Genomic DNA, 24790 nt, shown 5'->3' on the forward strand with positions numbered 1-24790 from the left:
GATAAAAATGAAGTACCATAATTTGGATAAATGCAATTAGATGCAGTTTAAAAAGGAAGATAAATTTTGGAAGCCAAGAGAGGGGTGGAGGGAAGTCCGGGGGTTCAGGGAACCCCATAAAGGTACTGATATGGACTGTGGTTTAATGTAAGCATGTTTGTCTCTCTCTCACTCACTCTCTCTCTCTCTGTGTGTGTGTGTGTGTGTATGTGTGTGTGTGTGTAAAAAATTGTTTTTTTCTTTTTGAAACTTTGAAAATAAAAAATTGAAAAAAGAAAATAATTTTAAAGTGTTTTGAAAAATATATTGAATTTACCATAAGCTCACCCTCACCATCTAGTGTCACATTTGTATAGTGCACTTAAAACATTGTATATGCATCTGTATAGCCGAGTCTTTAGTCTGTGGCTGTATTTTTGACACCGTTTCCTCTCTTTCCACCAATCAAGGGTGGACCACATGCTTAACACGAGTCAACAGTGTGATGCAGCAGCAACAACAAAAAAGCTAACACTGTTCTAAGCTGCATCAACAGAAGTATAGTGTCCAGATCAAGGGAAGGAATAGTTCCTTGCTATTCTGCCTTGGTCAGACCACACCTGGAATACTGTGCAATTCTGGCCACCACAATTTAGGAAGGATGTTGACAAAATGGAACCTGTGCCAAGGTGGGCAACCAAGATGATCAAGGGTCTAGAAACCAAGTCTTAGGAGGAGCGGTTGAAGCAGCTGGGTATGTCTAGCCTGGAAAAGAGGAGATTTAGAAGAGATATGATAGCCATCTTCAAATATCTCAAGGGCTGTCACATGGAAGATGGAGCAAGCTTGTTTTCTCCTGTTCTGCAGGGTAGGACTCAAACCAATGGCTTCAAGGTACATGAAAAGAGATTCAAACTAAACATCAATAAGAATTTGCTGACAGTAAGAGCTCTTTAGACCATGGGACAGCCTGCTTTGGGAGGTATGCGGGCTCTCCTTGCTTTTGAATTATGGTGCTGGAGGAGGGGGGGGCACTATGTTGGCAAAGGTCCAACAAAGGGTGTATGTGAAAAATATGGCATTATTGCACTTTGAATGGAAAAAATCTAGGAGGAAAGAGGGGAATTATTTTCAAATGGCACCTTTAACCCAATAGAGCAAAATGATTGCTTTGCTACCAGGTACATAAAGGAATGCAAGCAGGACATTTTCGTAAGATCAGCTGTATCAATGGAACAACTCCCCTAGGAGGAAAATATGCAGCTTTCAGAACTTTGAAGTTTAGAGAAAAAGCAAGTTGGAGGCAATGGAACCAGACGTTCTAAAATCCTGCAAGACTTGCAGAAAGTGGGTAGGAAAAGTGTTTTTCTCCCTCTCTCATAACACCAGAACTCATGCAGGAACCAATACAGGAAGCTTTAGAGCGGATAAGTAAGTATTTACAGAAGACATATGAAAGACAACATTAGAAATGTTGGGGATATTTTGGAAAAGTTAGAAGCAAGAAAGAGTTGTAGAGCAATATTAATGTTTATTGTTGCAGAGAAAGCCTTTGACAATGTATCTTGGAGTTTTATGTGACATAATTTAGAGAGTATGGGGATAGGCCATGATTTTTTAAATGGTATTAAACCAATCTATCTAGAACAAAAAGCTAAAATTACTGTAAATAATGTGGTTTCAGAGGAAATTAGAATTGAGAAGGGAACCAGGCAAGGGTACCCACTTTCCCCTCTGCTGTTTATTTCAGTCCTGGAGGTCTTGCCAAGTATGATTAGAAAGGATGAACAAGTCAAAGGTATTACAGTAGGTTCGAAACAATATAAATTAAAAGCCTTTGCTGATGATCTAGTCCTGACATTACAAGATCCAGACTCCAGTGCAGTCAAAGCACTGGAGCTGATACAAGAGTTTGGTCAGGTAGCAGGATTCAAATTATACAAGAGCAAGACCAAAGTAATTGAGAAAAATCTGGATAATGAAGAAAGAAAACTATGACAAGAAAAAACGGGCCTAGATTTTGTGAAAAAAGTTAAATATTTCGCGGTGAACCTGACTGGGAAAAATTTGAATTTATATAAAGATAATTATGAGAAATTATGGAATAAAATTAAAAGAGATTTGGAGATATGGTCAAACCTATGATGGACTATATGGAATTGGCTGAGATGACTGGCAGAATCCGGGACCAAGGAGAAGAGTCGGTGGAAGAAGATTGGAAAAAATTTAAAGTATATCTTCAAAAATATTGTAAAATCAAGGACTGTTAGAAAGATATTGGAAAAAGAAAATTAGGTGGTTTTGGTGAAATGATATAAAAGATTAAGTAAAAATGAGTTGATGAAATTGACGAAAGAGAGGATGTTAAATTATAATATATTAAATTAAATTATTTAAATGAAAATAAGATTGGAAGGATTTGCTGAAATAACGATTTGAACTAGAATACAAAATTGGGAGGTGCGAGGAGGTCAAGGAAATAAGTAAAGGAAGAAAGTTATGTAAAGGTTTAATCTGTTTCTTTTCTTTTTTAAGTGAATGTATTTTTATTTAATTTTCTTTTTTTTCTCTGTTGCTGTTGTATTCTTTTTTTTTTTTTGTATTTTGTACTGTTCTTTTTTCTTTTTGTAACTTTTAAACTCCGAATAAATATTATTATTAAAAAAAAAAAAGAGAGATATGGTCAAACCTAAAACTGTCATTAATGGGCCGGATTTCTGTGATTAAGATGAACGTGCTGCCAAATATGCTTTTTTTTTGTTTCAAGCCCTCCCAATTATAGATAATGTGAAATGTTTTAAAGAATGGCAGAAAGCACTATCCAGATTTATCTGGCAGGGGAAGAAACACAGAATTAAATATAAATTACTTACAGACTTTAAAGAAAGAGGGGGATTTTCCTTGCCAGATTAAAAAATTTATTTTGAAGCTGCTGCACTTCGCTGGATTAAAGAATGGATGCAATTAGAAGACATAGATCTATTAGATTTGGAGGGATTCGACAATGTGTTTGGTTGGAATGCATATTTATGGTATGACAAGGTAAAGGCCCATAATGCATTTAAAAACCATGTAATTAGGAAATTGTTGTATAATGTTTGGACAAAATATAAAGATCTTTTAGAAAGAAAGATGCCCAGGTGGCTTTCAGCAATGGAGGCAAAGACCCAGAAAAAACTAAATATGGATACCAAATGGTTGAACTATTATGATTTATTAATAGAAGAAAAAGGTTACAAATTAAAACCATTTGATCAAGTTAAAGATAAGTTAAATTGGTTACCAGGTTAATGAATTGTATAAATTGGATAAGAAAAATGGTTTTGCTTTTGAAAAATCTAAGTTGGAGATGGAGTTGTTCGATACAAAAGGTAAAAAATTATCTAAAATGTACAAGTTATTGTTGGAGTAGCATACAAAACATGAACAAGTTAGATCTGTGATGATAGATTGAGCAATAGATCTAGGACATAATATAATGTTTGAGGATTGGGAAAGATTGTGGAAGAAAGGGGTCAAGTTCTCTGCATGTACTGTGTTAAAGGATGTACATGAAAATGATGTTCAGATGGTATTTGACTCCTGTAAAATTAGCAAAGATATATCATAACTGTGACAATCTATGTTGGAAATGTAAAGAAAAGGAAGGAACCTTTTATCATATGTGGTGGACCTGTCCCAAGGAGAAAGAGTTCTGGGAAAAGATTTACCGTATTTTTCGCCCTATAGGGCGCACTTTTTCCCCTCCAAAAATGAAGGGGAAATGTGTGTGCGCCCTATGGGGCGAATGCAGGCTTTCGCTGAAGCCTGGAGAGCGAGAGGCGTCGGTGCGCACCGACACCTCTCGCTCTCCAGGCTCCAGGAAGCTATCCGCAAGCCTTGCGTGCCTGGGGGGACAGCAGAGCACCCCGCGCGCCGGACAAACATCGGCCAGCCCCACAAACTCGGGGGACAGCGGGGAGGCGCAGCGCCGCCATCCCACTGTTCCCCGACCTGGTTTTGGGGGGGAAATAAAGGGGGAAAAATTTTCCTTTATTTCCCCCCCCCCCAAAAAAAGTAGGTGCGTCCTATGAGACGGAGCGTCCTATGGGACGAAAAATACAGTATAATGAATTAAAAAAATGTTGAAATATACATTTATAAAGAAACCAGAGGCCTTTCTTCTTGGAATAACAGGTTTGGAATTGCCCAAGAAAGATGTTGTTTTTGTATGCCACAACTGCTGCTCCTATTTTGTTAGCTAAAAAGTGGAAAACCCAAAAATTACCGATAGAAGAATGGCAGATGAAGATGATGGATTTTTCATAGCTAGCCGACCTAACCAGAAGAGTCCGTGACCAGAAGGAGGAGGAGTATCAGGAAGAGTGGATTAAATTTAATGATTACTAAGTTAAATGGGACGCGGGTGGCGCTGTGGGTAAAACCTAAGCGCCTAGGAATTGCCGATCGCAAGGTCGGCGGTTCGAATCCCCGCGGCGGGGTGCTCTCCCGTCGTTTGGTCCCAGCGCCTGCCAACCTAGCAGTTTGAAAGCACCTCCGGGTGCAAGTAGATTAATAGGGACCGCTTACCAGCAGGAAGGTAAACGGCGTTCCGTGTGCTGCGCTGGCTCGCCAGATGCAGCTTATCACACTGGCCACGTGACCCGGAAGTGTCTGCGGACAGCGCTGGCTCCCGGCCTATAGAGTGAGATGAGCGCACAACCCTAGAGTCTGGCAAGACTGGCCCAAATGGGCAGGGGTACCTTTACCTTTACTAAGTTAAATATGTTAAGTTAAATTAACTGAAAACAGCTTGCAGATACTCAGTTGGCTTAGGATTTTATTTATGTTAGGTGATCAATTAATATGTTTAATTTCATAATGTGAAGATCTAAGGATGTTAATGTTTAAGTTAAATTTTATAAGAACTGTGATTTGGAAAACCGTTAAAAGGATATGCAATGAAATCCAACCAATGTTAATAAGTGTAATTTTCAATAAGGCTATGATTTATGTTTCTTTGTCTTATGTGTTTGTTTGTTTATAATGTTGTGAAAACCAATTTTAAAAATTTGAAAAAATGGAAAATAAAGTATTTACAGAAGAGAATAAGAGGAGTCTACTGGATCTGGCCACTGGCCCCTCTACTCCATCATCCTGTTCACAGTGGCCACCCGGATGCTCCTTAAGGGAAAGCCACAAACAGGACAGGAGCACAGGAGCAACTCTCCCCTCCTGCGGTTTGCAGCAGCTGGGATTGAGAAGCACTCCTGTCCTGCCCATGCAAGCAGTGCTGACGGGCAGGGAGGCTTCTTCCCTGTACATTAGGTCTGCCCACCCACAGAGCAGCCCTGTCTCTTTGGCTGACATCTTGGTGGTCATGGTGGGAACAGGATGCTCAACTAGATGGTCCCCCATTGGCCTGGTGCAGAAGGCTCCTCTGACATTCCTATACACTGCTGGTGAAGACAAGTTGCACGTGTTGCCTCAGAACTTGGTCACTCCAACCCTGCAAGGGAGGGAGAAATATAATGCCAGATGAAAACTCAAACCATCTTAGTCAGCTCAACAGAAAAGTCCAGGCAGGAGAGTTCTCTATTCCCAGTTCAGCCATGGAGAGTCCAGCAGCAGCTAGATATTGAGAGCCAGGCCACCCAGGAGCACATGCCAGCTTTCTTCCTGGGCACATATGACAAGGCAGGATATCCCACTGAGCACTGCAGGACTCAATTCCAAGTAAGCATATGCAGGATATGGACAGCATAGCTGCACTGCAGAAAGTCTCTCTCCAGGGCCAGGCAGGCTGCTGCACTTCAAGGACTAAGGAGAACTAAGTTGCTGGTGAAAGGCAGCCCTTAAGATTTCTAGAGACTTGCGCCCCCTAGTGACAAAAGTTCCTGCTCCTCTGCAGCTGCTCTGGGTAAGCAGTTGGGCTCTAGAAAGAAACATTTCGAGGAAAACCAAGAACACAACATAAAGAGGAGCTGTGTTGTACCAAATCTGACCACAGGTGCATCCAGAGTTCTGTACTGACTGTGAGGAGCCCACCCAAAGAGGCCAAGGATTATCCTGTGGAACTTCTGCCTGCACCTCACCTACCCCGCAGAAGCTGCTATGGCTTCCAACCTTCCATGTGCAGTACCCAAAAACGTTTTCCCCTCTTAGTGTACAGAAAAGCGTGTTGTTGTTTTTTAAAAGGAAAGAAACTATCATAGAACAGCAACATAATCCTACACATTTTTACCTAGGAGTAAACTGCAGGGAGCGCAGCAGGCTTTGCTCCCAAACAAGAAGACATAGGATTCATCTAACATCACAACCAAGAATAACTGAAAAGAACCTCCATGGCCAGAAGAAATCTACCCTACCCAAAGAGCCAGGGATTATTCTGTGGAACTTCTGCCTGCATCTCACCTACCCTATAGAAGCTAAAGGCACCAAGGAGGAGGGGATGGGACATGGGGTACTCAAGCCAAAATATGGGTGGGGGACCAAGACGCAGCGGCTTTGCGTCCTTTTTTTGCGCTGGAGTGCGCGCGGCCAACACAACCCACCGCGCCAGGCGCTGCCCTCGCCCCCAACGTGCCCAGGGCGCGAAGGGTTCCGCGCGTCAACTCAGGCTGGCCACCAGAGCCAAGCGGGACTGCCCTCAACCCCAGCCTGCCCTTGCCAGGAGAAGCTGGGTCGGCAGGCAAATCCCGCTCCCCCACGCTGGTCCTGGCGGCACTCAGGGCGGGACGGGGTTCCCTGCGTGGGGGCGCCTGGCTCCCGCCCCCTAAAAATCCCCCGCCCAACCCCCCACGCCACGGCCCATGTCCATACACACGTGCTCTCCGCAGTTTCAGACCCGACTCTTTCCCCAGCCCTGCCTGGAAATACTGCGGGTAAAGTAACCCTGGCCTCTCCCCCCCCCCCCACCGCAAAGCTCTACCTCCGCGCAGCAGCCCTTCCTCCTGAAACCCAAGGTCGAGGGCCAACCCGACACACACCCCCCCAAAGCCACAGCCAAGGCTGGGGTGAAGAGCCAGAGGAGAGTTCGGGGTCTCTAAAGTTGCGCGGGACTCCGGAGTTCGGAGGCGAAGAGAGGCGGCTCCCCGACCCCCCTTATCCCCCGCCAGAACCCTACCTACCCCAGGACTCTCCGCCGTCCCGCAGCCCTTGGAAAGGGCACGGATGCGCTCCGCCCGGATGCTGAGCGGAGCCGCGGCCAGGAGCGCACCCTTGGCCGAGGAGGAGGTGCAGCAGCGAGCGAGCGAGCGAGCTCCAAGCACCCATCGCCACCCTCCCTCCCGCAGCGCCAGGCAGATGCAAGTGGAGAAGACGCCGAGGACGCCCCAGCTGTTAGAAACAGAAATCGCAGCCCCGCCCCCTGGCCAGCTTAAACTCCAGCGAGTTTAAAGGGACTCTGCTTCTTCCCCATTTCACCCCCACCGGGACCACACACCCTCCAATAAATTAAACCCCTAGATCTTGAGAAGACACGTGGATTCAAGCTTATAGCCTGGTTCCCCAAGGAAATCCAAAAGACCCCATGGCCGCCAACTTTTCAGCCTCCTTCAGACCCTGCCTTGAGGCTCCATTGTTTCCCTTTCTGTCCCCGGAATTGTCACCTGCAGGTTTCTTTCTAGCCCTGCGTTTCCCTTAAAGGCACAGGCACACCTGGCAGGCTGAAAGACAGCAGGTGAGCGAAGGCTGACTTAAGCATGCAGGTGGGAGCCACAGGGACAGAAAGATGCAGGAGCTTTGGCAAAAAGCTATAATCTAATTTCCAAAGAAAATCCAGCATTTAGGGTGGCGATTCTAGGAAAGAACAGCTGTCCATCTGGGTCTTCTAACCAGCAGTCAAACAAACAAGAATTAAGCCCATAAAACTTTTCTGTTTCTTATTCGCCTCTCTGCCCCCCATCTCAGCTAAACAGGAGCTGACACTACACAGGTTGGGAGAAGGTGGCACTCTGCACATTCTCGTATTCATTGGGACTTTGGGATCCTGGCTGAAATTAGCTGTCAGCACACACATACTTGGGAGTAAGTCCCATTGGACTCAACAACAGTAATTGTGCAGTACCAACACGTTCTGAACCCAGGAAGGGCACTTAAAAACTGCAGTGTTTAAAGTGTCCACTGTTTCTTTGCACTAACCTTCCACATCTGCCCGCTAGCCCTGCTTCTCCTCTCAGCTACCCTCTCAGGTAGAGGGCAGTGGCGGGGAAGAAGCTGAGAAGTGGGGCCACAAGTGAGCGGAGCAGTGGCGTAGCTGGGGGGTGCAGGGGGTGGTCGGCCGCACCGGGCGCAACATCTGGGGGTTAGGGTTAGGGGGCGCAAATCCATGGGTTAGGGGGTGCAAATCCATGGGTTAGGGGGCGCAAATTACTTGCCTTGCCCCGGGTGCTGACAACCCACGCTACGCCACTGGAGCGGAGAAATTTCCCTTCCCTCCGTCTTTCTCTCCAACAGTGCCTGGACGCCTTGAACTGATGTGCCGTTTCAACCAGCCTGGAAGGGACCTCAAGAGCACCCGCGAAAAAGTGCCTCAGACAGACACACACAGGGGCTGCTTCGCTCTCCCACGAATAAAAGGTTTCCCGGGTTGTTTCTCCTCACTTTCCTTGACAGCCGGGCGCTGGCGGCCTCTCTTCGGGTCCCCTAACTTTGCCCAAGGAAAGGGGGGGGGAGTGTCCCGTTTCCCCTCCCCACCTCCTCTCTGCCTTCCCCAGACCAATAACAAGCTGCTCTGAGATACACTAGTGGCGGGAGGGGGGCGGTGGAGGGAAGAGAAGGGAAGCGCAGTCCTGTTCTCAGATTGGGGACAGCCTCCCTCCCTCATTCTCCCCAACCTGTGGAACAACCAGATTCAAATCCTCGCCTCTTCACCCCTCAGCAAACCTTTTAGGCTGCATTTTAATGTTTTAATGCATTTTAATCTGGGTTTTTTTTTTTTTTTTGAGTTTTATTTCAATCCATTTTTTTTATTGGTTGTTAGCCGCCCTGAGCCGGGGCTTGGATGGGGAGGGCGGGGTATAAATAAAATTATTATTATTATTATCATTATCATTATCATTATCATTATTATTTCCCCCTCTTCTCTTCTCTTCTCCCCTCCCCCCCAAGTTTTTTTTAGGCTAAGAGCCTTTTCCTCACGCCCAAGTCTGAAAATCACCCAGAGGGCTACTGAAATTTCATGTTGGTGTTGCTGAAAGAGGAAAGGGGATGGGGAGTTGTGTGAGGAAGGTGGGGGTGGGGAGAAGGAAGGAAGGGCCAGTGCCACCGCTGCAAGGACTTCCAGAGGGGGGGGTGCCCTTGACTAGGGGGGCGCAATCTGGATGGTTCTGCCAGGTGCGCATGATCACACAGTGCGCCACCTGATGACTTGTTTTTCAGCAGCCATCCTGGTTTGCTTACACAGCAATTCGACTATGTCAAATATCTACTATTTGTTCTGATATGTTTGTAGGAGTTACATGACAACGAACTGCATTCATCCTGATTTGCTTGTGGAGTGTTTTCTCATTAGCCATTCATTCATCCCACACTTTCTAGTGAATTTCCCCATCACTTTTCTCACAGAACAAAAATACATGTGTATTTTTTGTTGTTTTTTTAAACATGAACTTGTTATTCACACTTTTGCTTGTCCTGTATTTTTTTTCCAAAATTTTTATTGGTTTTCACAATATTATAAACAAACAAACACACAAGACAAACAAACATAAATCATAGCCTTACTGAAAATTACACTTATTAACTTCGTTAAGTGACTTCCTCGCTTCCCCTTGGTTGAATTTCATTGCATGTCCTTTTAACAGTTTTCCAAATCCCAATTCTTATGAAATTTAACTTAAACATTAACATCCTTAAATCTTCACCTTATGGAATTAAACATATTAATTCATCATTTAACATAAATAAAATCCTAAGTATCCCAAATCCCAATTAAGTATCTGCAAGCTATTTTCAATTAATTTAACTTAACAAATTTAACTAGATAATCATTCAATTTATTTAAATTTGCTTGTCCTGTATTTTTACCCTATTTGTGTACTGATCAGTTTATCTGGGTCTGAGAGCTTTTCTCGTTGTTCCACAGCTGTCTTAGGGAAAAAAACAATATTATCTGCTGAATCAGAAAGTTGACCAGCAAAATCTGTCTTCAGATTTTCTGCACATCTGATTAAGATCCAATTCAGCAAGTAAGTTCCTATTTTCACAAGGCACAGTCATGGAGCAATGAGAAAAGATCTTGGAGTTAATTGCTACACAACATAATCAAAATACAGGTCAAGCAAAAGTGTGGACAAACCCAGAGTGCTTTAATCAATTTCAATTATAGAAAGCTAAAGTTCTAGTACACTCTTAAATCTCTCCTGCATAATACTGACAGTTTGGAGAGACCTCCAGATTCCTGCATCAGTTTTCTATATGTAGAATCTCAGCCATTTGTCAACAGTATTGCATTAAGGATAAACACAATTCAAATATAAAAGAATTATCAGTTGTGAACACACACTCACAAATATAATGAGCCTGTGGCACCAGCCAAATGGCCCATCTAGACTCCATTCACATGGCAGTTCATTCTACTTCCCCAATGTTTCCTTAACATTATTAGAGACAATGTGGTATAGTGGTTAGAGTGTTGGATTTGGACCAAGGAGACCAGGGTTCAAATCCTCACTCAGCCATGAAGCTCACTGAGTGACATTGGCCCAGCCATTGTGTCTCAGCCTAACCTACACCACAGGGTTGTTGCGGGAATTAAATGAGGAGGTGGAGAACCATGTGTGTTATCTTGAGCTCCTTGGAGAAAAAAGGTGGGATATAAATGAAATTAAGAAACAAACTATTAATTGTGGCATTCTCTTTGAATTTTAACACAAGGAGAAAGCTAGTTCCAGAAAATAGAAAATAGAGCATGTTTAGCATTCATTTCTGTGTTATTTGATTCTACACAAAAAATCTATTTGCAGCCCCCTTAACACGGAAAAAAATCACATGTGTAAGGTGATGAGATTTGGAACAGTATGTCAGCATACCATTCTTAGTTGTTTGCAGGGAGGCACAACAGTTTTGGGGGAAGGTAGGTCTTGTTTATATATTTCTGGAATGAGAAAGTAAATCATATTTTTTCCTTTTAATTTATTCACACTTTGATAGAGTTTTTATTATGTTATTTATCTCTTCATATGCCATTTCCTTGTTTTTCCTTTCCATTTCTTCTCTCTCTTTTATTTTATTTTGCATGAGAAGCAAGAACTTTTGATGCATAACGGTTTTGGTTACATATTGTCACAACATATTAATAAAAATTATTTTAAAATATATAGAGAAAATATAGATAACACAAAGAGAACATAAATTCAGACCGAAGTGCCAGTGTTGCAATCAGGAAAACTAACACAGCATCACCTACATGTCTGATTGCAACCTAAGAGGACCAGGCCACTTTATGGTGCCGCCACACTTCCACTTGTCCAGTGCCGAGAAAGAACGTGTCTCAGCATTTTCCCCTGATAAAGAAAAAATAGCGGTGGTTGGCTTTTGCTGCCCAACTCCCCAAGGGACTGAGTCCCCTAAGTCCATGATCCGTCGGAGATGAATGGATGGTGGCAGGATGCAGTGAAAGCAAGGCAGATCTTTATTTTTCAGTTGCAACAGAGTTCCTTCCCCTCCTAGCAAGGAGGCAAGAGACCCAGAACCCAGAAGAAACATCTCTTTTAAGGGTTTGCATTTTGGCGTGGAGAAGGAGAAACCCCCTCTACAAACAGTCAGAAATTACATCTCACAGAAGGTGGGGTTCCTGTGGCTCAGACAGGCTGAAGTGTGATATTCTTGAGGATTTAGCAAGTTTTACATAATTCCAGACACAGTTTGGGACGCGGGTGACACTGTGGTGTAAACCAAACCAAGCTTTGGGCTTGCTGATCAGAAGATCGGCGGTGTAAGCTCCCATTGTTCAGTCCCAGCTCCTGCCAACCTAGCAGTTCGAAAGCATGTCAAAGTTCAAGTAGGTAAATAGGTACCACTCCAGCAGGAAAGTAAACGGCATTTCCATGCACTGCTGTGGTTTTGCCAGAAGCGGCTTAGTCATGCTGGCCACATGACCCGGAAAAACTATCTGGGGACAAATGTTGGCTCCCTTGGCCAGTAAAGCAAGATGAGCGCCGCAACCCCAGTATCGTTGGAGACTGAGCTTAACTGTTAGGGGTCCTTTACTTTTCTGAGACACAGTTTACACAAAACATTAGCATTTGATAAGACAATCAGGATGCCCATCCCTCAATTCGGAGCATCTGGGCAGACAATGACAATACAAAGGAGGTTCATAGATGTAGGAGAGGAATCCTTTCAGGAACTTCCCCTGATGTTCTCAGGCAAGGGGAATTAAGGAGGCAGAGGAAATATTTAGAGTCTTTAGGAGAGTCAAGATGGCTTTTGGATTGCTTTCCTGTACTATTTTAGACATGCGGTTCATATACTTATGTATGTGTGCAGTTATCAACGTTCATTCTATATTTGAAACCTTACAATTCCCATAACACCCCCTTGCCCTGCTCCTTTCCCACGGAAAACCCACTCTAACTTCAAACAGGAGAAAACGGCTATCCCGCGGAAAACTCAACTGCTCCGACTGAGCGCTAAAGGATGGTTTCCCCCAGAAAGACACATCATTTTGTGCTGTGTTTCTAGGCACGGGTTCCGTGTTCTAAAGTGCTTCGTCTGGTACGTTGTTGGTTGTTTCGCCCCAGCGCTTTCCCTGTGAAAACCTCTTTTTGTTTCACCTGGATCTGTGCCTGGAAAGCAAAGTGCAGGTAGGAGTGCGCTGAGATGAGCCCAGGGATGGAGCCCAGAGATGGGAACGGCTGCCTCCGCGGTCGCCATGGTTACACGGCCCTTAGCAACGCCTTCTTCTCCACTTCCTGTTCCGTCGCCCGGCAACCCTCTGTCGCCATTTCCTGCGGGGCCTAGCATAGGAGAGCTGTCGGTGAAGCCGAAGCAGTCGGGAAGATGCTGTCCGTCCCGGGTACCGGCGGTGGCGGCCTGTCGTCTGGTTTCAGCGGAGGGGAATCCGGGTCGGGATCGGGCGGCGGAGGCGACTTCCTGACCCGCTACCGGCTCGTGTCGGCAAAGCTCCGCCGGCGCTTCCTGCGCAAGCCGAACGTGTCTGAGGCGGCCGAGCAGTTTGCGGCGCTGGCCAGGGAGCTGCGGGCCCAGGCGAGCCTCCCGTACGCGGCCTGGTGCCAGCTAGCGGTGGCGCGCTGCGCCCAGAGCCTCGGGCACGCGCCCGGAGAAGCGGCGGCGCTGGGCGAAGCGGCGCGCCTCTGGCTCAAGCACGAGCGGGAGCTCCGCCTGCGCCAAGGCCCCGGGCTGGGACTGTCTGAACACCTGCCGGCTGCCCAGAGCTGCGTGGCTTTCGGCTCCCGCCTGCGCCTCGACCTGGGCCAGCCCGCGCTGGCAGCCGGGCTTTGGCTCGAGCTGGGCAACGAGCTGCGCTCCGGCGGAGAGCCGGGCCAAGCCGTGCCGGCCCTTCTGCGCGCCGCAGACCTCCTGGCGGTCGCCCAGCTGCCCCTGGAGGCTCTGCGCTGCCTACGCGACGTGGCCTCCTGCCTGCTGCTTTGCCGCGACCACGATGGTGCTTTGGCTGTGCTCACCCAGGCGCAGCTGATGGCTCAGGCCGGCACAGGACCCTCTGCCGGTGGGTCGACATCTTCGGCTGCCGCAGCCGCTTCTTCATCCGTTCCGGTCAGCCCACCGCCGGGAGCCTTCCTCGACGAGCTGCTGCACTGCGAGGTGGCCCGCGTCCTTCTCCTCCTGCTGCTCCAGCCGCCGCCTTCCAAGCTGATGCCCGAGCACGCCAAGACCCTCGAGAAGTACTCCTGGGAGGCCCTGGATGCCTCGCCGGGCTACGTGCCCTCAGAGCTCTTCCTGCTGCTGCAGTCCGCTGTCATGGCTTGCCAAGAGAAAGACCTGGAGGCGCTCAAGGTGCTGCAGAAGGAACTCTGGCCGCTGCTAACTCCGGAGCAGAATCACCTCCTCCATCTGGTGGTACAGGAAATGATCAGTCCCTCAGGTCAGGGGATATGACCAAGGGTACTTTGGTATAGCGTAGGGTTCTTAGACAACTCTTTCTTGTTTTTCACAGAAGTGTTGCAAAGAAGGTTTGCTTTGCTGATGGAAGTGACACTTCAGTCTCTGTCCTCCTAGCTTCCAGCCTGCATTTTCCATTAAGTCTACTGCACCTTTTCTCTGCATGAAGGAAACACGGTGGCAAAGCACTGCCTTTCATTCTATTGGGGCTTACTTTCTTCCTACCCACATCTATTCTTTCCTAACATTACTTAGACTTCACTAAGGACTTGAGAGAAAAACACGAGGTGTCCCACATTTCCCCATGCTGTTGGGCTGATTTTATCATATTGGACTTTATAAAACACTTTCTTCATCGTTGGTTCCAGAAATTACACTTAATTTATAACACATTGTAAACTTGAACGTAATGTTGCGGAATTTTAAATGTTGATACTTATTTATATTTTACATTTTAAAGTGTAAGTACACATGTGAGAGGTAGCTGTGTTCTTTTGCACAGGGCTTTGTGTTGAACTGCTGGATTCTTGCTTGAAAACTATGCTGCCAGTTTTCTTCTTATGTTATTGGAACCATCCACAACCAAGTGTCCTCTAGATTGCTTTGCACTACAACTTGTCTCAGCCCCAGCCAGCATGGCTTGATGGAAGCTGTAGTGTAGTCTAAAACATCTGGAGAGTACCAGGTTGGGGAAGGCTTTTTTAGTGTTTGAATACAAAATTCATTACAGTAAGCCCACAACATATGCAGGAGTTACATTCCAGGCTTCACACCTGGTTCAATGGCAGATGGGATTGCCAGTGTCATTTCCCCCATGTATACACAAATTGCTGCACACGTAAAGCTGAATGCACGGAAGTTAAATGCACTTAAGTTGCAGGCTTACTGTAATCATTATTCAAGAATCAAAAAAATCCTGTCCGTTTAAAATCAGATTTAAGAGACTTTCATGTAGACCTAGATTGCATAAAGCCAGCAAATTGAAAACCAAGGCTGATGCTTTAATGTGTGCTTGTGCCCCAGGGAGATCACTTTGGTGGTGAAAACTGAGCAAAATAAAAATGATATTGTGCAGTGTCACAAGTTGCTGATTTGAAACTTAGCCTTAGTGCACCACACTTTTCCTTTGCCTTCCAGCCTTAAATCCAGATGAGAGTAAAAATGCCTGGGACTTGCATAAATGCCTCATATAGTCCTGGTCTTGTATTGCCTTATGAAGCTTTGTTAGAGAGCAAGCCTATTTGTTACTTATATCAGTAAGTAATGGGTAGGAGGGGGAGGTCTTCTCTGCTGCAGAAAAGGATGAGGGTGGTACTGGTAATGCTTGAGGTGTGTGCAGTCTTATTTCCTAGTACAGTCGTACCTTGAATCCTGAACACCTTACAAGTCGAACGTTGTGGCTCCTGAATGCCACAAACTTGGAAGTGAGTGTTCCGGTTTGCAAACATTCTTTGGAACCCACCTTCCAATTGGCTGCAGGAGCTTCCAGCAGCCAATGAGAAGCCACACCTTGGTTTCCGAACGTTTTGGAAGTTGAACAGACTTCAGGAACAGATTCCATTCGACTTCCGAGGTATGACTGTACTGTTGTAATCGCTGATGATGCTAATGATAATATATGTAGTAACTTTTGAAAATAATCCCTTTATATATATCATAGACTTTAAAAGAGGCAACAGCAAAAGATGCATCTGGGAAGTGGTCAAAGTACAGATTTTGAGCAGGAATAGGTTGCTTAATTATTTATGCAGGCAACCCCTTACTTACGCATGTTCAATAGGTGTGCAATTGTACATACAGTGGTACCTCTGGTTACATACTTAATTCGTTCCAGAGGTCCGTTCTTAACCTGAAACTGTTCTTAACCTGAAGCACTACTTTAGCTAATGGGGCCTCCCGCCACCACCGCGCAATTTCTGTTCTCATCCTGAAGCAAGGTTCTTAACCCAAGGTACTATTTCTGGGTTAGCAGAGTCTAACCTGAAGTGTATGTAACCTGAAGTGTATGTAACCCAAGGTACCACTGTACGTGCATCACGTCGAACCCAGAAGTGACCTTAAAACATTCCAAAAAAGGGTTGGAATGGATGTGTGTGTGCACAGGCTTTTTCAATGGTGTTTCAAACATATGATTTCACTAACATGCACGGTGCCTCAGAACGTAACCACCACATCAACTGGGGGGGGAGGGTGCCCTGTATTTCAGTCCATTTTTAGGCTCATGCCTTTTCTACTTTAAAAGTCACTCACTGGAAGTTACATGAAGTGTCGTTAGACAACTGAGCTCACAAATCTTAGCCCATACTTCATTTATGTTGTGAGCTTGCAGTCTGAAAAAAGAAGTGTTGGAAGAGCATAAGAGCCAGCTTCTTGGGACTGAGGTCTGTTTGGGCCCTCTAATAAAATATTTGAGGGGTCCACCCCCACCCCCCTTCCCATTGATGGGCTTTGCCATTCAAATGGTGTATGTGTGCTGTGTCATGTGTTTGGTTATGCATGGTGGGGCTTACCTGCCCCCACCCCAATATTTTATTTAAGTTGGTACCCCTGTGGAAGAGGGTGCTTCTACTCACTTCTTTATACCACCCAGACTGCTTTATCACCACCAAACAACTCTAGTGCCAAAGCAATCTCAGGTATCTTGGCAGCATATATGTGATGGAAGTAATAAATAAATGTTTTTTATTCATGTTGCGGTTCCAATCCAGAATGAAAAACATTTTCATTCTTAGTGTTGTGCTACACAAAAGATCAGTTTGAAATTTGGCATATTCGTAGTCCACAATGGGTAGATCACGTAGGACAGACAATGTGGTGCTCCTCAGATATTCTATAGAACATTGGGGCTTATAATAATGGGACTTCCTTTGTCTTTTTTTCCTACCCTTCTTAACTAAAGGGAATTCCTGTTCCTCTTTGATTGTAAAAATAACTTGCTTTGTTTGGAATTTACAGAGAGTAAGGTAAACATTTTGTGCCTTTACCACTCAATCCTAAACCAGTTAACTCAAATGTCAGCCTTGTTTTATTATTTGGACACAGCTTAAGTCATATGCATACTAGATGGTAGAGATGTCAGGCGCCAAAAAAAACACCCCAAAAAGACTTCAGGTGCCATCCTGGCACCTAGGCATCTTCACTTGGTTGCAAGTGGCTGATAGCCAGATGCAAAATGAGATGCATTTAAGCAAATCTGTTTATTATATTACAGGTGCACTAGCACCTACTTCTATATGTAAATGCCTAGCTATCACTAGATTGTAGTGAGCAGTGTTAGAAACTCAGATATATAAGCTAGGCACAAAATGCTCCTTAAGCCAAGGTTACAGTTGCCCAAATGGAATATCTGGTTGCCATTTTTGGGCAAGATAGCTTTAAAAAGTCTTATTTTTCAAAGGATGGACAGACTGATTGATTCTCAGTTAAACATCTGGCTAGTTCAGATGACAACCTTGAAGTAGGTTAAGAACTTTGAGAACGTAAAAGGGAAGAAATCACTTTATTCATACACATTCCACATTGGCCTATTCCTACCTCTTTTTCTTAATGGTGACACAGACAGTTCGTAGCGTAGGAATATTCTTCACAGTTGTGAGCAGGATAGTGGGGTGGGGTAAATGAAGACAAGTGACAACCATTAACTAAAACGTTGTCCACTGCTCCAGCTCAGGCTGCACAGAAAAAGCATTTTGGTTTCCGAAATCCATTCTGATTGTGCAGATAAAATATAACTGATGGAATTATACAGGATGTGGTATTAGTATGTGAAAACAGTCAAGATCCAGGCATGCACCTCCAGATAGTGGAGATGTCAGGCACCATCCTGGTGTCCAGGTATCTTCAGTTGGTTGCAAGTGGTTGATAGTCAGGTGCAAAAGGCACCTGGTGCCTGGCTAATTTTGAACACTAGTGGTGAGATGCATTTAAGCAAATCACTGTTTATTATATTACAGTTGCACTAGCTTGGCTTGGCGGAAAGATTGTCTTGAGTTTCAAGTTTTGAGGAATTACATTATTCCCTGTTTACTTGGACTCAAAGTGAATTCACCAATTCATCAATAGCATAACAGTTGTGGAAGCATCCGCGTGGAGGGAGGGTAGCCTCCCTCGCCCACCTACCCACATCTCCCCCCCCCCTCCAGGCCCTCCGCTCCCTCACCCAGCCCCTCAGTTCCCAACTGGATTGCGGAACGTCCAGCTTCTTGTTTCTGTGGGAGGAAGGCGGAAGGGTCCAGAGTTACAGTGAGTAACAGTCCCACTGATCTCCCCTCCAGGCTCTGGCATGAAAGCTCCCGCGGGAACCTCGCCAGAATGCCAGGAGAGCGGCAGGTACAGGAGAAGGTGCTCCAGTGCAAAGCTATCGTCGGTGAAGTTCTGCAGAGGGGTCTCCAGAGGGTTCTGGAGCAGCAAGATCAGGTCTATGAAAATGTGGCTCAGTAACTTCAGCTCAAGAATATTATTGAATGATTGCAGTAGATAGGAAGCCAGGAGCTGACGACTCAAGTGGATCTAGGCTACAATTTCTATGTCAATGTAGAAGTGCCTGATGTCTCCACCATATTGGTAGCACTGGGTTATGGGTTATTTGTGGAGTTGACTCTTCCTGGGGTGCTTGCCTTCATTGAGAAGAACAAGAAGCTACTAACAGAGTTCAGTGAAGCCCTTACCAAAGGCTCTGCCAAGATCAGAGCCAATATTAAGATGGTTTTAGAGGGCTTGCATGAACTCCAAGGTCTCCAAGATTTGCCTGAGGAGACCAGAAGGGACATCTTCCTTTAGGCACCTGCCCTTCCTAGAGGGAGCATTTTCAATGTGATATGCTGGAAGAAGAGTTAGTCTCTTGGGCATTTTGGTGGTGGCAGCAGGAACTGTGTTTGTAACTGAGGAAACCCTTATGAGTTGGGTAGGGTGAATGTGCTTACAGGGATAGCAGATCAGAGAGTTTGAGAGAGAATAGTTTCTCTTGGGGTGGTTGATTTCACTACTTCATATATTCAACCCTTCTCTGCCTCTGTTTCCCCAGGAACTGTGTCTTAGTTCTTATTCTGTGTTCTTAGTTCTGTATCTTATACGTTCATATCAGTTTGTGAAAGTAATAAATAAACATGTTTTTTAAAAAACAACAACCCAAAACAGCAGTTATTGATTTTTACCAGCCATGACTTTGGCAACCCACTACACAACTACGCAGAGCTGATCATTTATGCCAATGCATCACCCTTTGAATACTGCAAAGGATCATTTTAAGCTTTGTCTCTGGTACCTCTCTCACAGCCATGCTCAATGCTGTGATGTGAAGCATGGAAGTTCTAGGTTGCAGTGAGGTCTCTGCAGCCATGATGAATACATCAGCTCCAAGATCTAAAAATGAGGGGGTCCAAACCTGGAGTACTGTGTCCAGTTCTGGGCACCACAGTTCAAGAAGGACACTGACAAACTGGAACGTGTCCAGAGGAGGGCAACCAAAATGGTCAAAGGCCTGGAAACGATGCCTTATGAAGAACGGCTAAGGGAGCTGGGCATGTTTAGCCTGGAGAAGAGGAGGTTAAGGGGGGATATGATAGCCATGTTCAAATATATAAAAGGATGTCACATAGAGGAGGGAGAAAGGTTGTTTTCTGCTGCTCCAGAGAAGCGGACACGGAGCAATGGTTCCAAACTACAAGAAAAAAGATTCCACCTAAACATTAGGAAGAACTTCCTGACAGTAAGAGCTGTTCGACAGTGGAATTTGCTGCCAAGGTGTGTCGTGGAGTCTCCTTCTTTGGAGGTCTTTAAGCAGAGGCTTGACAGCAGAGGCTTGTCAGGAGTGCTCTGATGGTGTTTCCTGCTTGGCAGGGGGTTGGACTCGATGGCCCCTGTGGTCTCTTCCAACTCTATGATTCTATGATTCTATGATTCTAAGCCCCATACAATGAAAATTCTGTTCAGTGGTAGTGAACACTGCCCTCCGCAAAACTTTTTTCTTCTATTTTACTCCAACGCCCATCAGCCCCAGCCAGCATGGCCAATTCTCAGAAATGCTTAGATTTGTATTCCAGCAACATCTGAATAGCCCTATATTGGACCTATTGGCTACTCCTGCCTTAGGTCCATATACATTGCTAAAAATAAAGGGGAAAGCACTTCATTTACCTATTGTTTTATTAAATATACACATAACCTGACACTTCAGAAAACTTTCTATGCAGCTCACCATTAGTACAAAATCATTAGAATATGAAATCAATCAACTCAAACACTCATGTAATAAAACAACAGAGGGTTTTTTTAATAGCGTAAAAGTGAAATGAGAACCCAAGAGATTAATCATTCAAGAGACTTTTCCAATACTTTACCCTCAAAGGATAGTTAAGCCCCTAGCATCAATAACAACTTTTTAGAAGCCTACACCTTCTGTCCGGCTCAGGTAAACCAGTTTTTTTAAAAAACAAAAAACCAGGCCTAAGTTATAACAAAATTAAAATAGACCAGGAAAAAAAGATTGAAGAATGGTACCATTCCTCAATCTTATTTTTTTCCTAACAAGAACAATGATTAGACAAACAGGATATGACTTATCAGAAAACAATCATGACAAAAATGTCACATACTCAAGGACGAAGTCTCAGATTAATAATCAACAGTTTCTTGATTATACATTGGCTGTGAGTCTGGCATTTGCACATTGGATTTGAGGCACACACCATTGCCTTTTTTTATTGGAAACCAGATACGAACTGGAACTCGCTTTCACCTCTAACTGCCAATGCAACGTATAAAGGAAGGAATACTTCTTTGGCGATCACTCACAGCCAAGTAAGAATGTCTTCCATAAACACGGTTTTAACAATGAGTCCATAAGTGACTGTGGAGGCCAATTCTGGAACCACACGGCCTTCCACAGTAGGGACATTGGTCTCCAGACGGGAGTTGATCACGGTTTGGATTTGCCAAGTGTGCCTTCCTCTTAGCACATTTCTCCCTTGCATCCTGAGTTCAAGTGTCTTCAAAGTCCATGACACCTTTGGTAAAGGCTGTTCTCCAATTGAAGCACTCGCAGGCAAGTGTTTCCCAATTGTTGGTGTTTATACTACATTTTTAAAGATTTGCCTAGAGAAGGAATACAAATGCAATGGGATAAAGCAACACTACTGCACCAATAGAAAAAGAGTATGTTTTAATTTATTAATCCCCTTTTACATTGTTACAGGGATTTTTTACAATGATGGGGGGGTTGCTCCTCCAGCACACAGTGTGCACCCCCTCTTTGTTCACACACACAATGTCTCCTCAAAGCACCAGATTGAGGCATCTGATCAAGGCCTGTATTTTAAAATGAGCTTAAAGATTTGCAAATGTTTCATGCCAGGCAGAAAAACAGCTGGCTAAGTACTTTGGCAGTTGTTTATCCTCCTGGACAAGGGCCCCCCTGATTTATAGCAGAAGCAGGAGACAAGTTTCTCAAAGTTGTAAAAAGGGAAATACAGGCTGGGAGCAAAGGTTACACTGACCCTACATATTACAGAATACAATCAAGCTGCAGAAACACTAATTAAGAGTTGGTAAATAGTAAGATCTCTCTTTAGCTAGAACTTAATACCACGAGCCATTTGTTTTAGCCATTTGTTTTGGAATGCAGGGGCAACAGGGGCAAAAGGTGATCTGGTCATTAAGGTGCCTTGTCGAGGCAAATGTAAGATATATGGCTACTTGTCTGCCATTTATGGATAGAAGGAAATATAGCTCTTTGTCTCCCATAAAAGGTAATAGGAAATGGGTGTATCTTTTATGATTGGTTCTAGCAAACAGCCAATAGGAATTTCAACCAGGCTGATTGGACAGAGGCAGCCAAAGGAGGAACAAGGGGGCTGGGTTGAGGAAATATAAGTGCTGGCCATCAGGGCTGGAGGGCAGGCAGAGCTTTGGTAACCATATACTACTGTGCCTATCATTTATTTGTCTGACAAATAAATTATTATTTTAATTTCTCTATTGCTGCGTTGAATATTTCATTCCAGCTAAGCGTTAACCACAAGCAGGGTGCTACAAGATAACACACGACACCACACAATTTCCAATGTTCTGTTCAGGAAGGAAATGGCTACCAAGGAAGGAGCTTGGGACATGAGTGAGGGCAGCCATAACCCATAAAGCATGAGCTCAGGTACTCAGCAGCCCCTCTGCCTGAGTGATAATCTCTGGCATCCTGATACCTGAGTGTCAGACAGGTAATAATAATAATAATAATAATAATAATAATAATATAATAATAATAATTTTTTTATTTATACCCCATCCTCCCCACGGCTAACACCAAATATAAATGTAATAGAAAAGAGTTAATTAAAATACAACTTAAAATACAGCCTCATTTTAGTGTAGCCCATAAATCAAGACCATAAAGGGAGGAAACATCAGATATTCATCCGAGCCAGCTATTCATGCTGATCCTACATGGGAAATTTCCATGCGAAATCCCATATATGGGATTAGAGTGAGTCCATGCCGAAGGCCAGGCAAAACAGCTCCATCTTGCAGGTAGCCATTCCAGAAACAATAGCAAACCCAGATCAAGACAAAAGGCTGTGATTAACTTAGCTGGGGAAAAGGGACATCTCTTGTGTTTGGTGAAGGTCAAGGTAAGGGAGGGGCAAGCCCTGATGCTCAAGTTTCTGTCGCCAGACCCTTCCAACACGTGATGTATTTGTGATATATGCATGATGTAATTTTAGGGGTGTTGTGGGTATCTTTGTAAAACTGATAAAAGTGGGAGCCACTCTTTGTTCTCTGCTTCTTCCCCATTCTCCCATGTGGTGGGTGGAAGTCCTGTTGCAACAGTTATTTGAATGAAGACCAGGCCTATTGGCTGCTGTTTTGCTCCTATATTCCTGGCTGGTGTCTTTGGTAATCCAAGTGAGCCCAAGGATTTTCCTATAACAAACATGTGCATCAAGGCAACTTACAAACACTTAAAACAGCTAGAAAGAGTTTTTAAAAACAGTAGAAGTAAAAGGTAATGGTAAAGGACCCCTGGACGGTTAAGTTCAGTCAAGGGTGACTATGGGGTGCAGCACTCATCTTCCTTTTCAGGCCGCTTTCTGGGTCATGTGGCCAGCATGCCTGGAGGCTTTTTGATTTTATAGTAGACTAATATTTTAAAAAATTATTTGCCGTTTAAGCCTTATGGCATGCAAGTGGTGTTAAAACGTAGTATAAGTCATAGCTGTCAACTTTTCCCCTTTGTTACGGTAAAATCTGGGTACGAGGCTGCTCTGCCACCCAGCTCGTCGGACTAAGTGTCCGCGGGTCCCTGCGGAGGAAAATGAGCTCAGCCTGAGACAGGAGCAAGCTGCAGAAGATCCAAGTTTATTGCACAACAGGTTCAAGGCGAGATTGAAAAGCGAGAAAGGGGTGACATAAACTTTTGAAACTTCCCTCCATGTCCCAGAATACAGTGCAAAATACATCCCAGTTACATCATGAATACATTAAAGAGAGGTTGGGTTACACAGATTACATCATGAATACATTAAGAAGAGGTTAGGTTACATGGATTAACATATGGAGGAGGGAGGGGGAATATGCAGAGTTGGAGATATGCGCAGATAAACACTTCCTGAGTACTGGTGATGAGAAGACAATGGTCCATGTACTGGCATTGCCCGGAGGAAAGGCTTGGCAGAGTGATTTGACAGGATTAGGGTCCTGACACCTTGCTTGAGGGATTATGGAGGACAGGGGAGGTGTGATGGAGTCCTAGAGAAATTGAGCAAATTGGCACGTTGAGTTTCTATGAATTTTATAGATTTTAGTCCCTTTTGACATTGACAATAGGAAATAGATTGATATATTGTAGCGAAGAAGAAGGTGAAGAAGGCATGCCCCCCCCCTTCCGTATCACTTTTCTTGCGAGGAATCCTATTCGGAATAAGGGAATTTCCTTTAGAAAAAGGGAAACATTGACAGCTATGGTGTGATTACTTTGCTTCTCCACATCTGATCACTATGTGTTGCTGGATGGTTTGGATTTCCAGGCTGTAATGGGAGAATAAATGCTCAGTTGGAAGAAGTCTCTTGATTTGCTGTTTCTTTTTCATCCAGATGTCCCACCCTAATATGTTGGTCTATCATTTTCAAAATCAAACATCTTTATTAGGACACCTTTATGAGGACTGGCCGAAACACCATAAAAAACGTGTGGAAGCGTGAGAGATTTCCAGAAATTTTCATAATACTAGATACGCCTGGCAGGTGTAATTTGCCCACGTTTCTCTACCATAAAATAACGTGCTCAACACACAATCCTGGTTACACACCTAGGATCACCCCCCCCCCCAATTATCCACTTGGCCAAGCCGCCTGAGCCTTGTTTCCACGAGATCCCCACTTTCTGTACAGCCCTGCACCTCCCCCAGCGTGGTTTTATTGCCATCTGGCTCGTGCAAAACCTGCTGGGTGCCGCTGGGTAATTTACAAAAAAAACCGCCTCTGCCTCTTGGACTCCAGCTCCCATCTTCCCTGGCTCGCTGGCTGGGGGCTGCTGGGAGTTGGAGTCCCTTCATAGCCTGAACTCCGGCGCTGTTTAAAAACCCGCCTCTCGGAGGGGAGGGGGACTGAAGGCACCTAGCCTCTCTAGGGCTTTCCTGCCCTCTATGGTGCACCCGCCCGCCCCGCCCACCAGCTTCCTGCTCACCCAATCGCCGCTCTGTCCCTCTTTTCCCGCGCGCCGCGCCGCGCTGCTTGTCGGGACAGGGAGCGGAAGTGG

The 24790-nt window shown here is 44.8% G+C and overlaps 1 protein-coding gene across 1 annotated transcript; it reads left to right on the plus strand.

The window, feature by feature from the left end:
• Positions 1–9912: 9912 nt before the first annotated feature.
• On the plus strand, positions 9913–19163 carry LOC307208031 (40-kDa huntingtin-associated protein-like). Its single transcript, XM_079962336.1, has 2 exons — positions 9913–14026; positions 18318–19163. The coding sequence occupies exons 1-2, from the start codon at positions 12964–12966 to the stop codon at positions 18521–18523; spliced, it is 1269 nt and encodes a 422-aa protein (XP_079818462.1). The 5' UTR covers positions 9913–12963; the 3' UTR covers positions 18524–19163.
• Positions 19164–24790: the final 5627 nt, after the last annotated feature.

Source organism: Podarcis cretensis (genome assembly GCF_951804945.1).
Source record: "Podarcis cretensis genome assembly, chromosome: Z".
Lineage (NCBI taxonomy): Eukaryota > Metazoa > Chordata > Lepidosauria > Squamata > Lacertidae > Podarcis > Podarcis cretensis.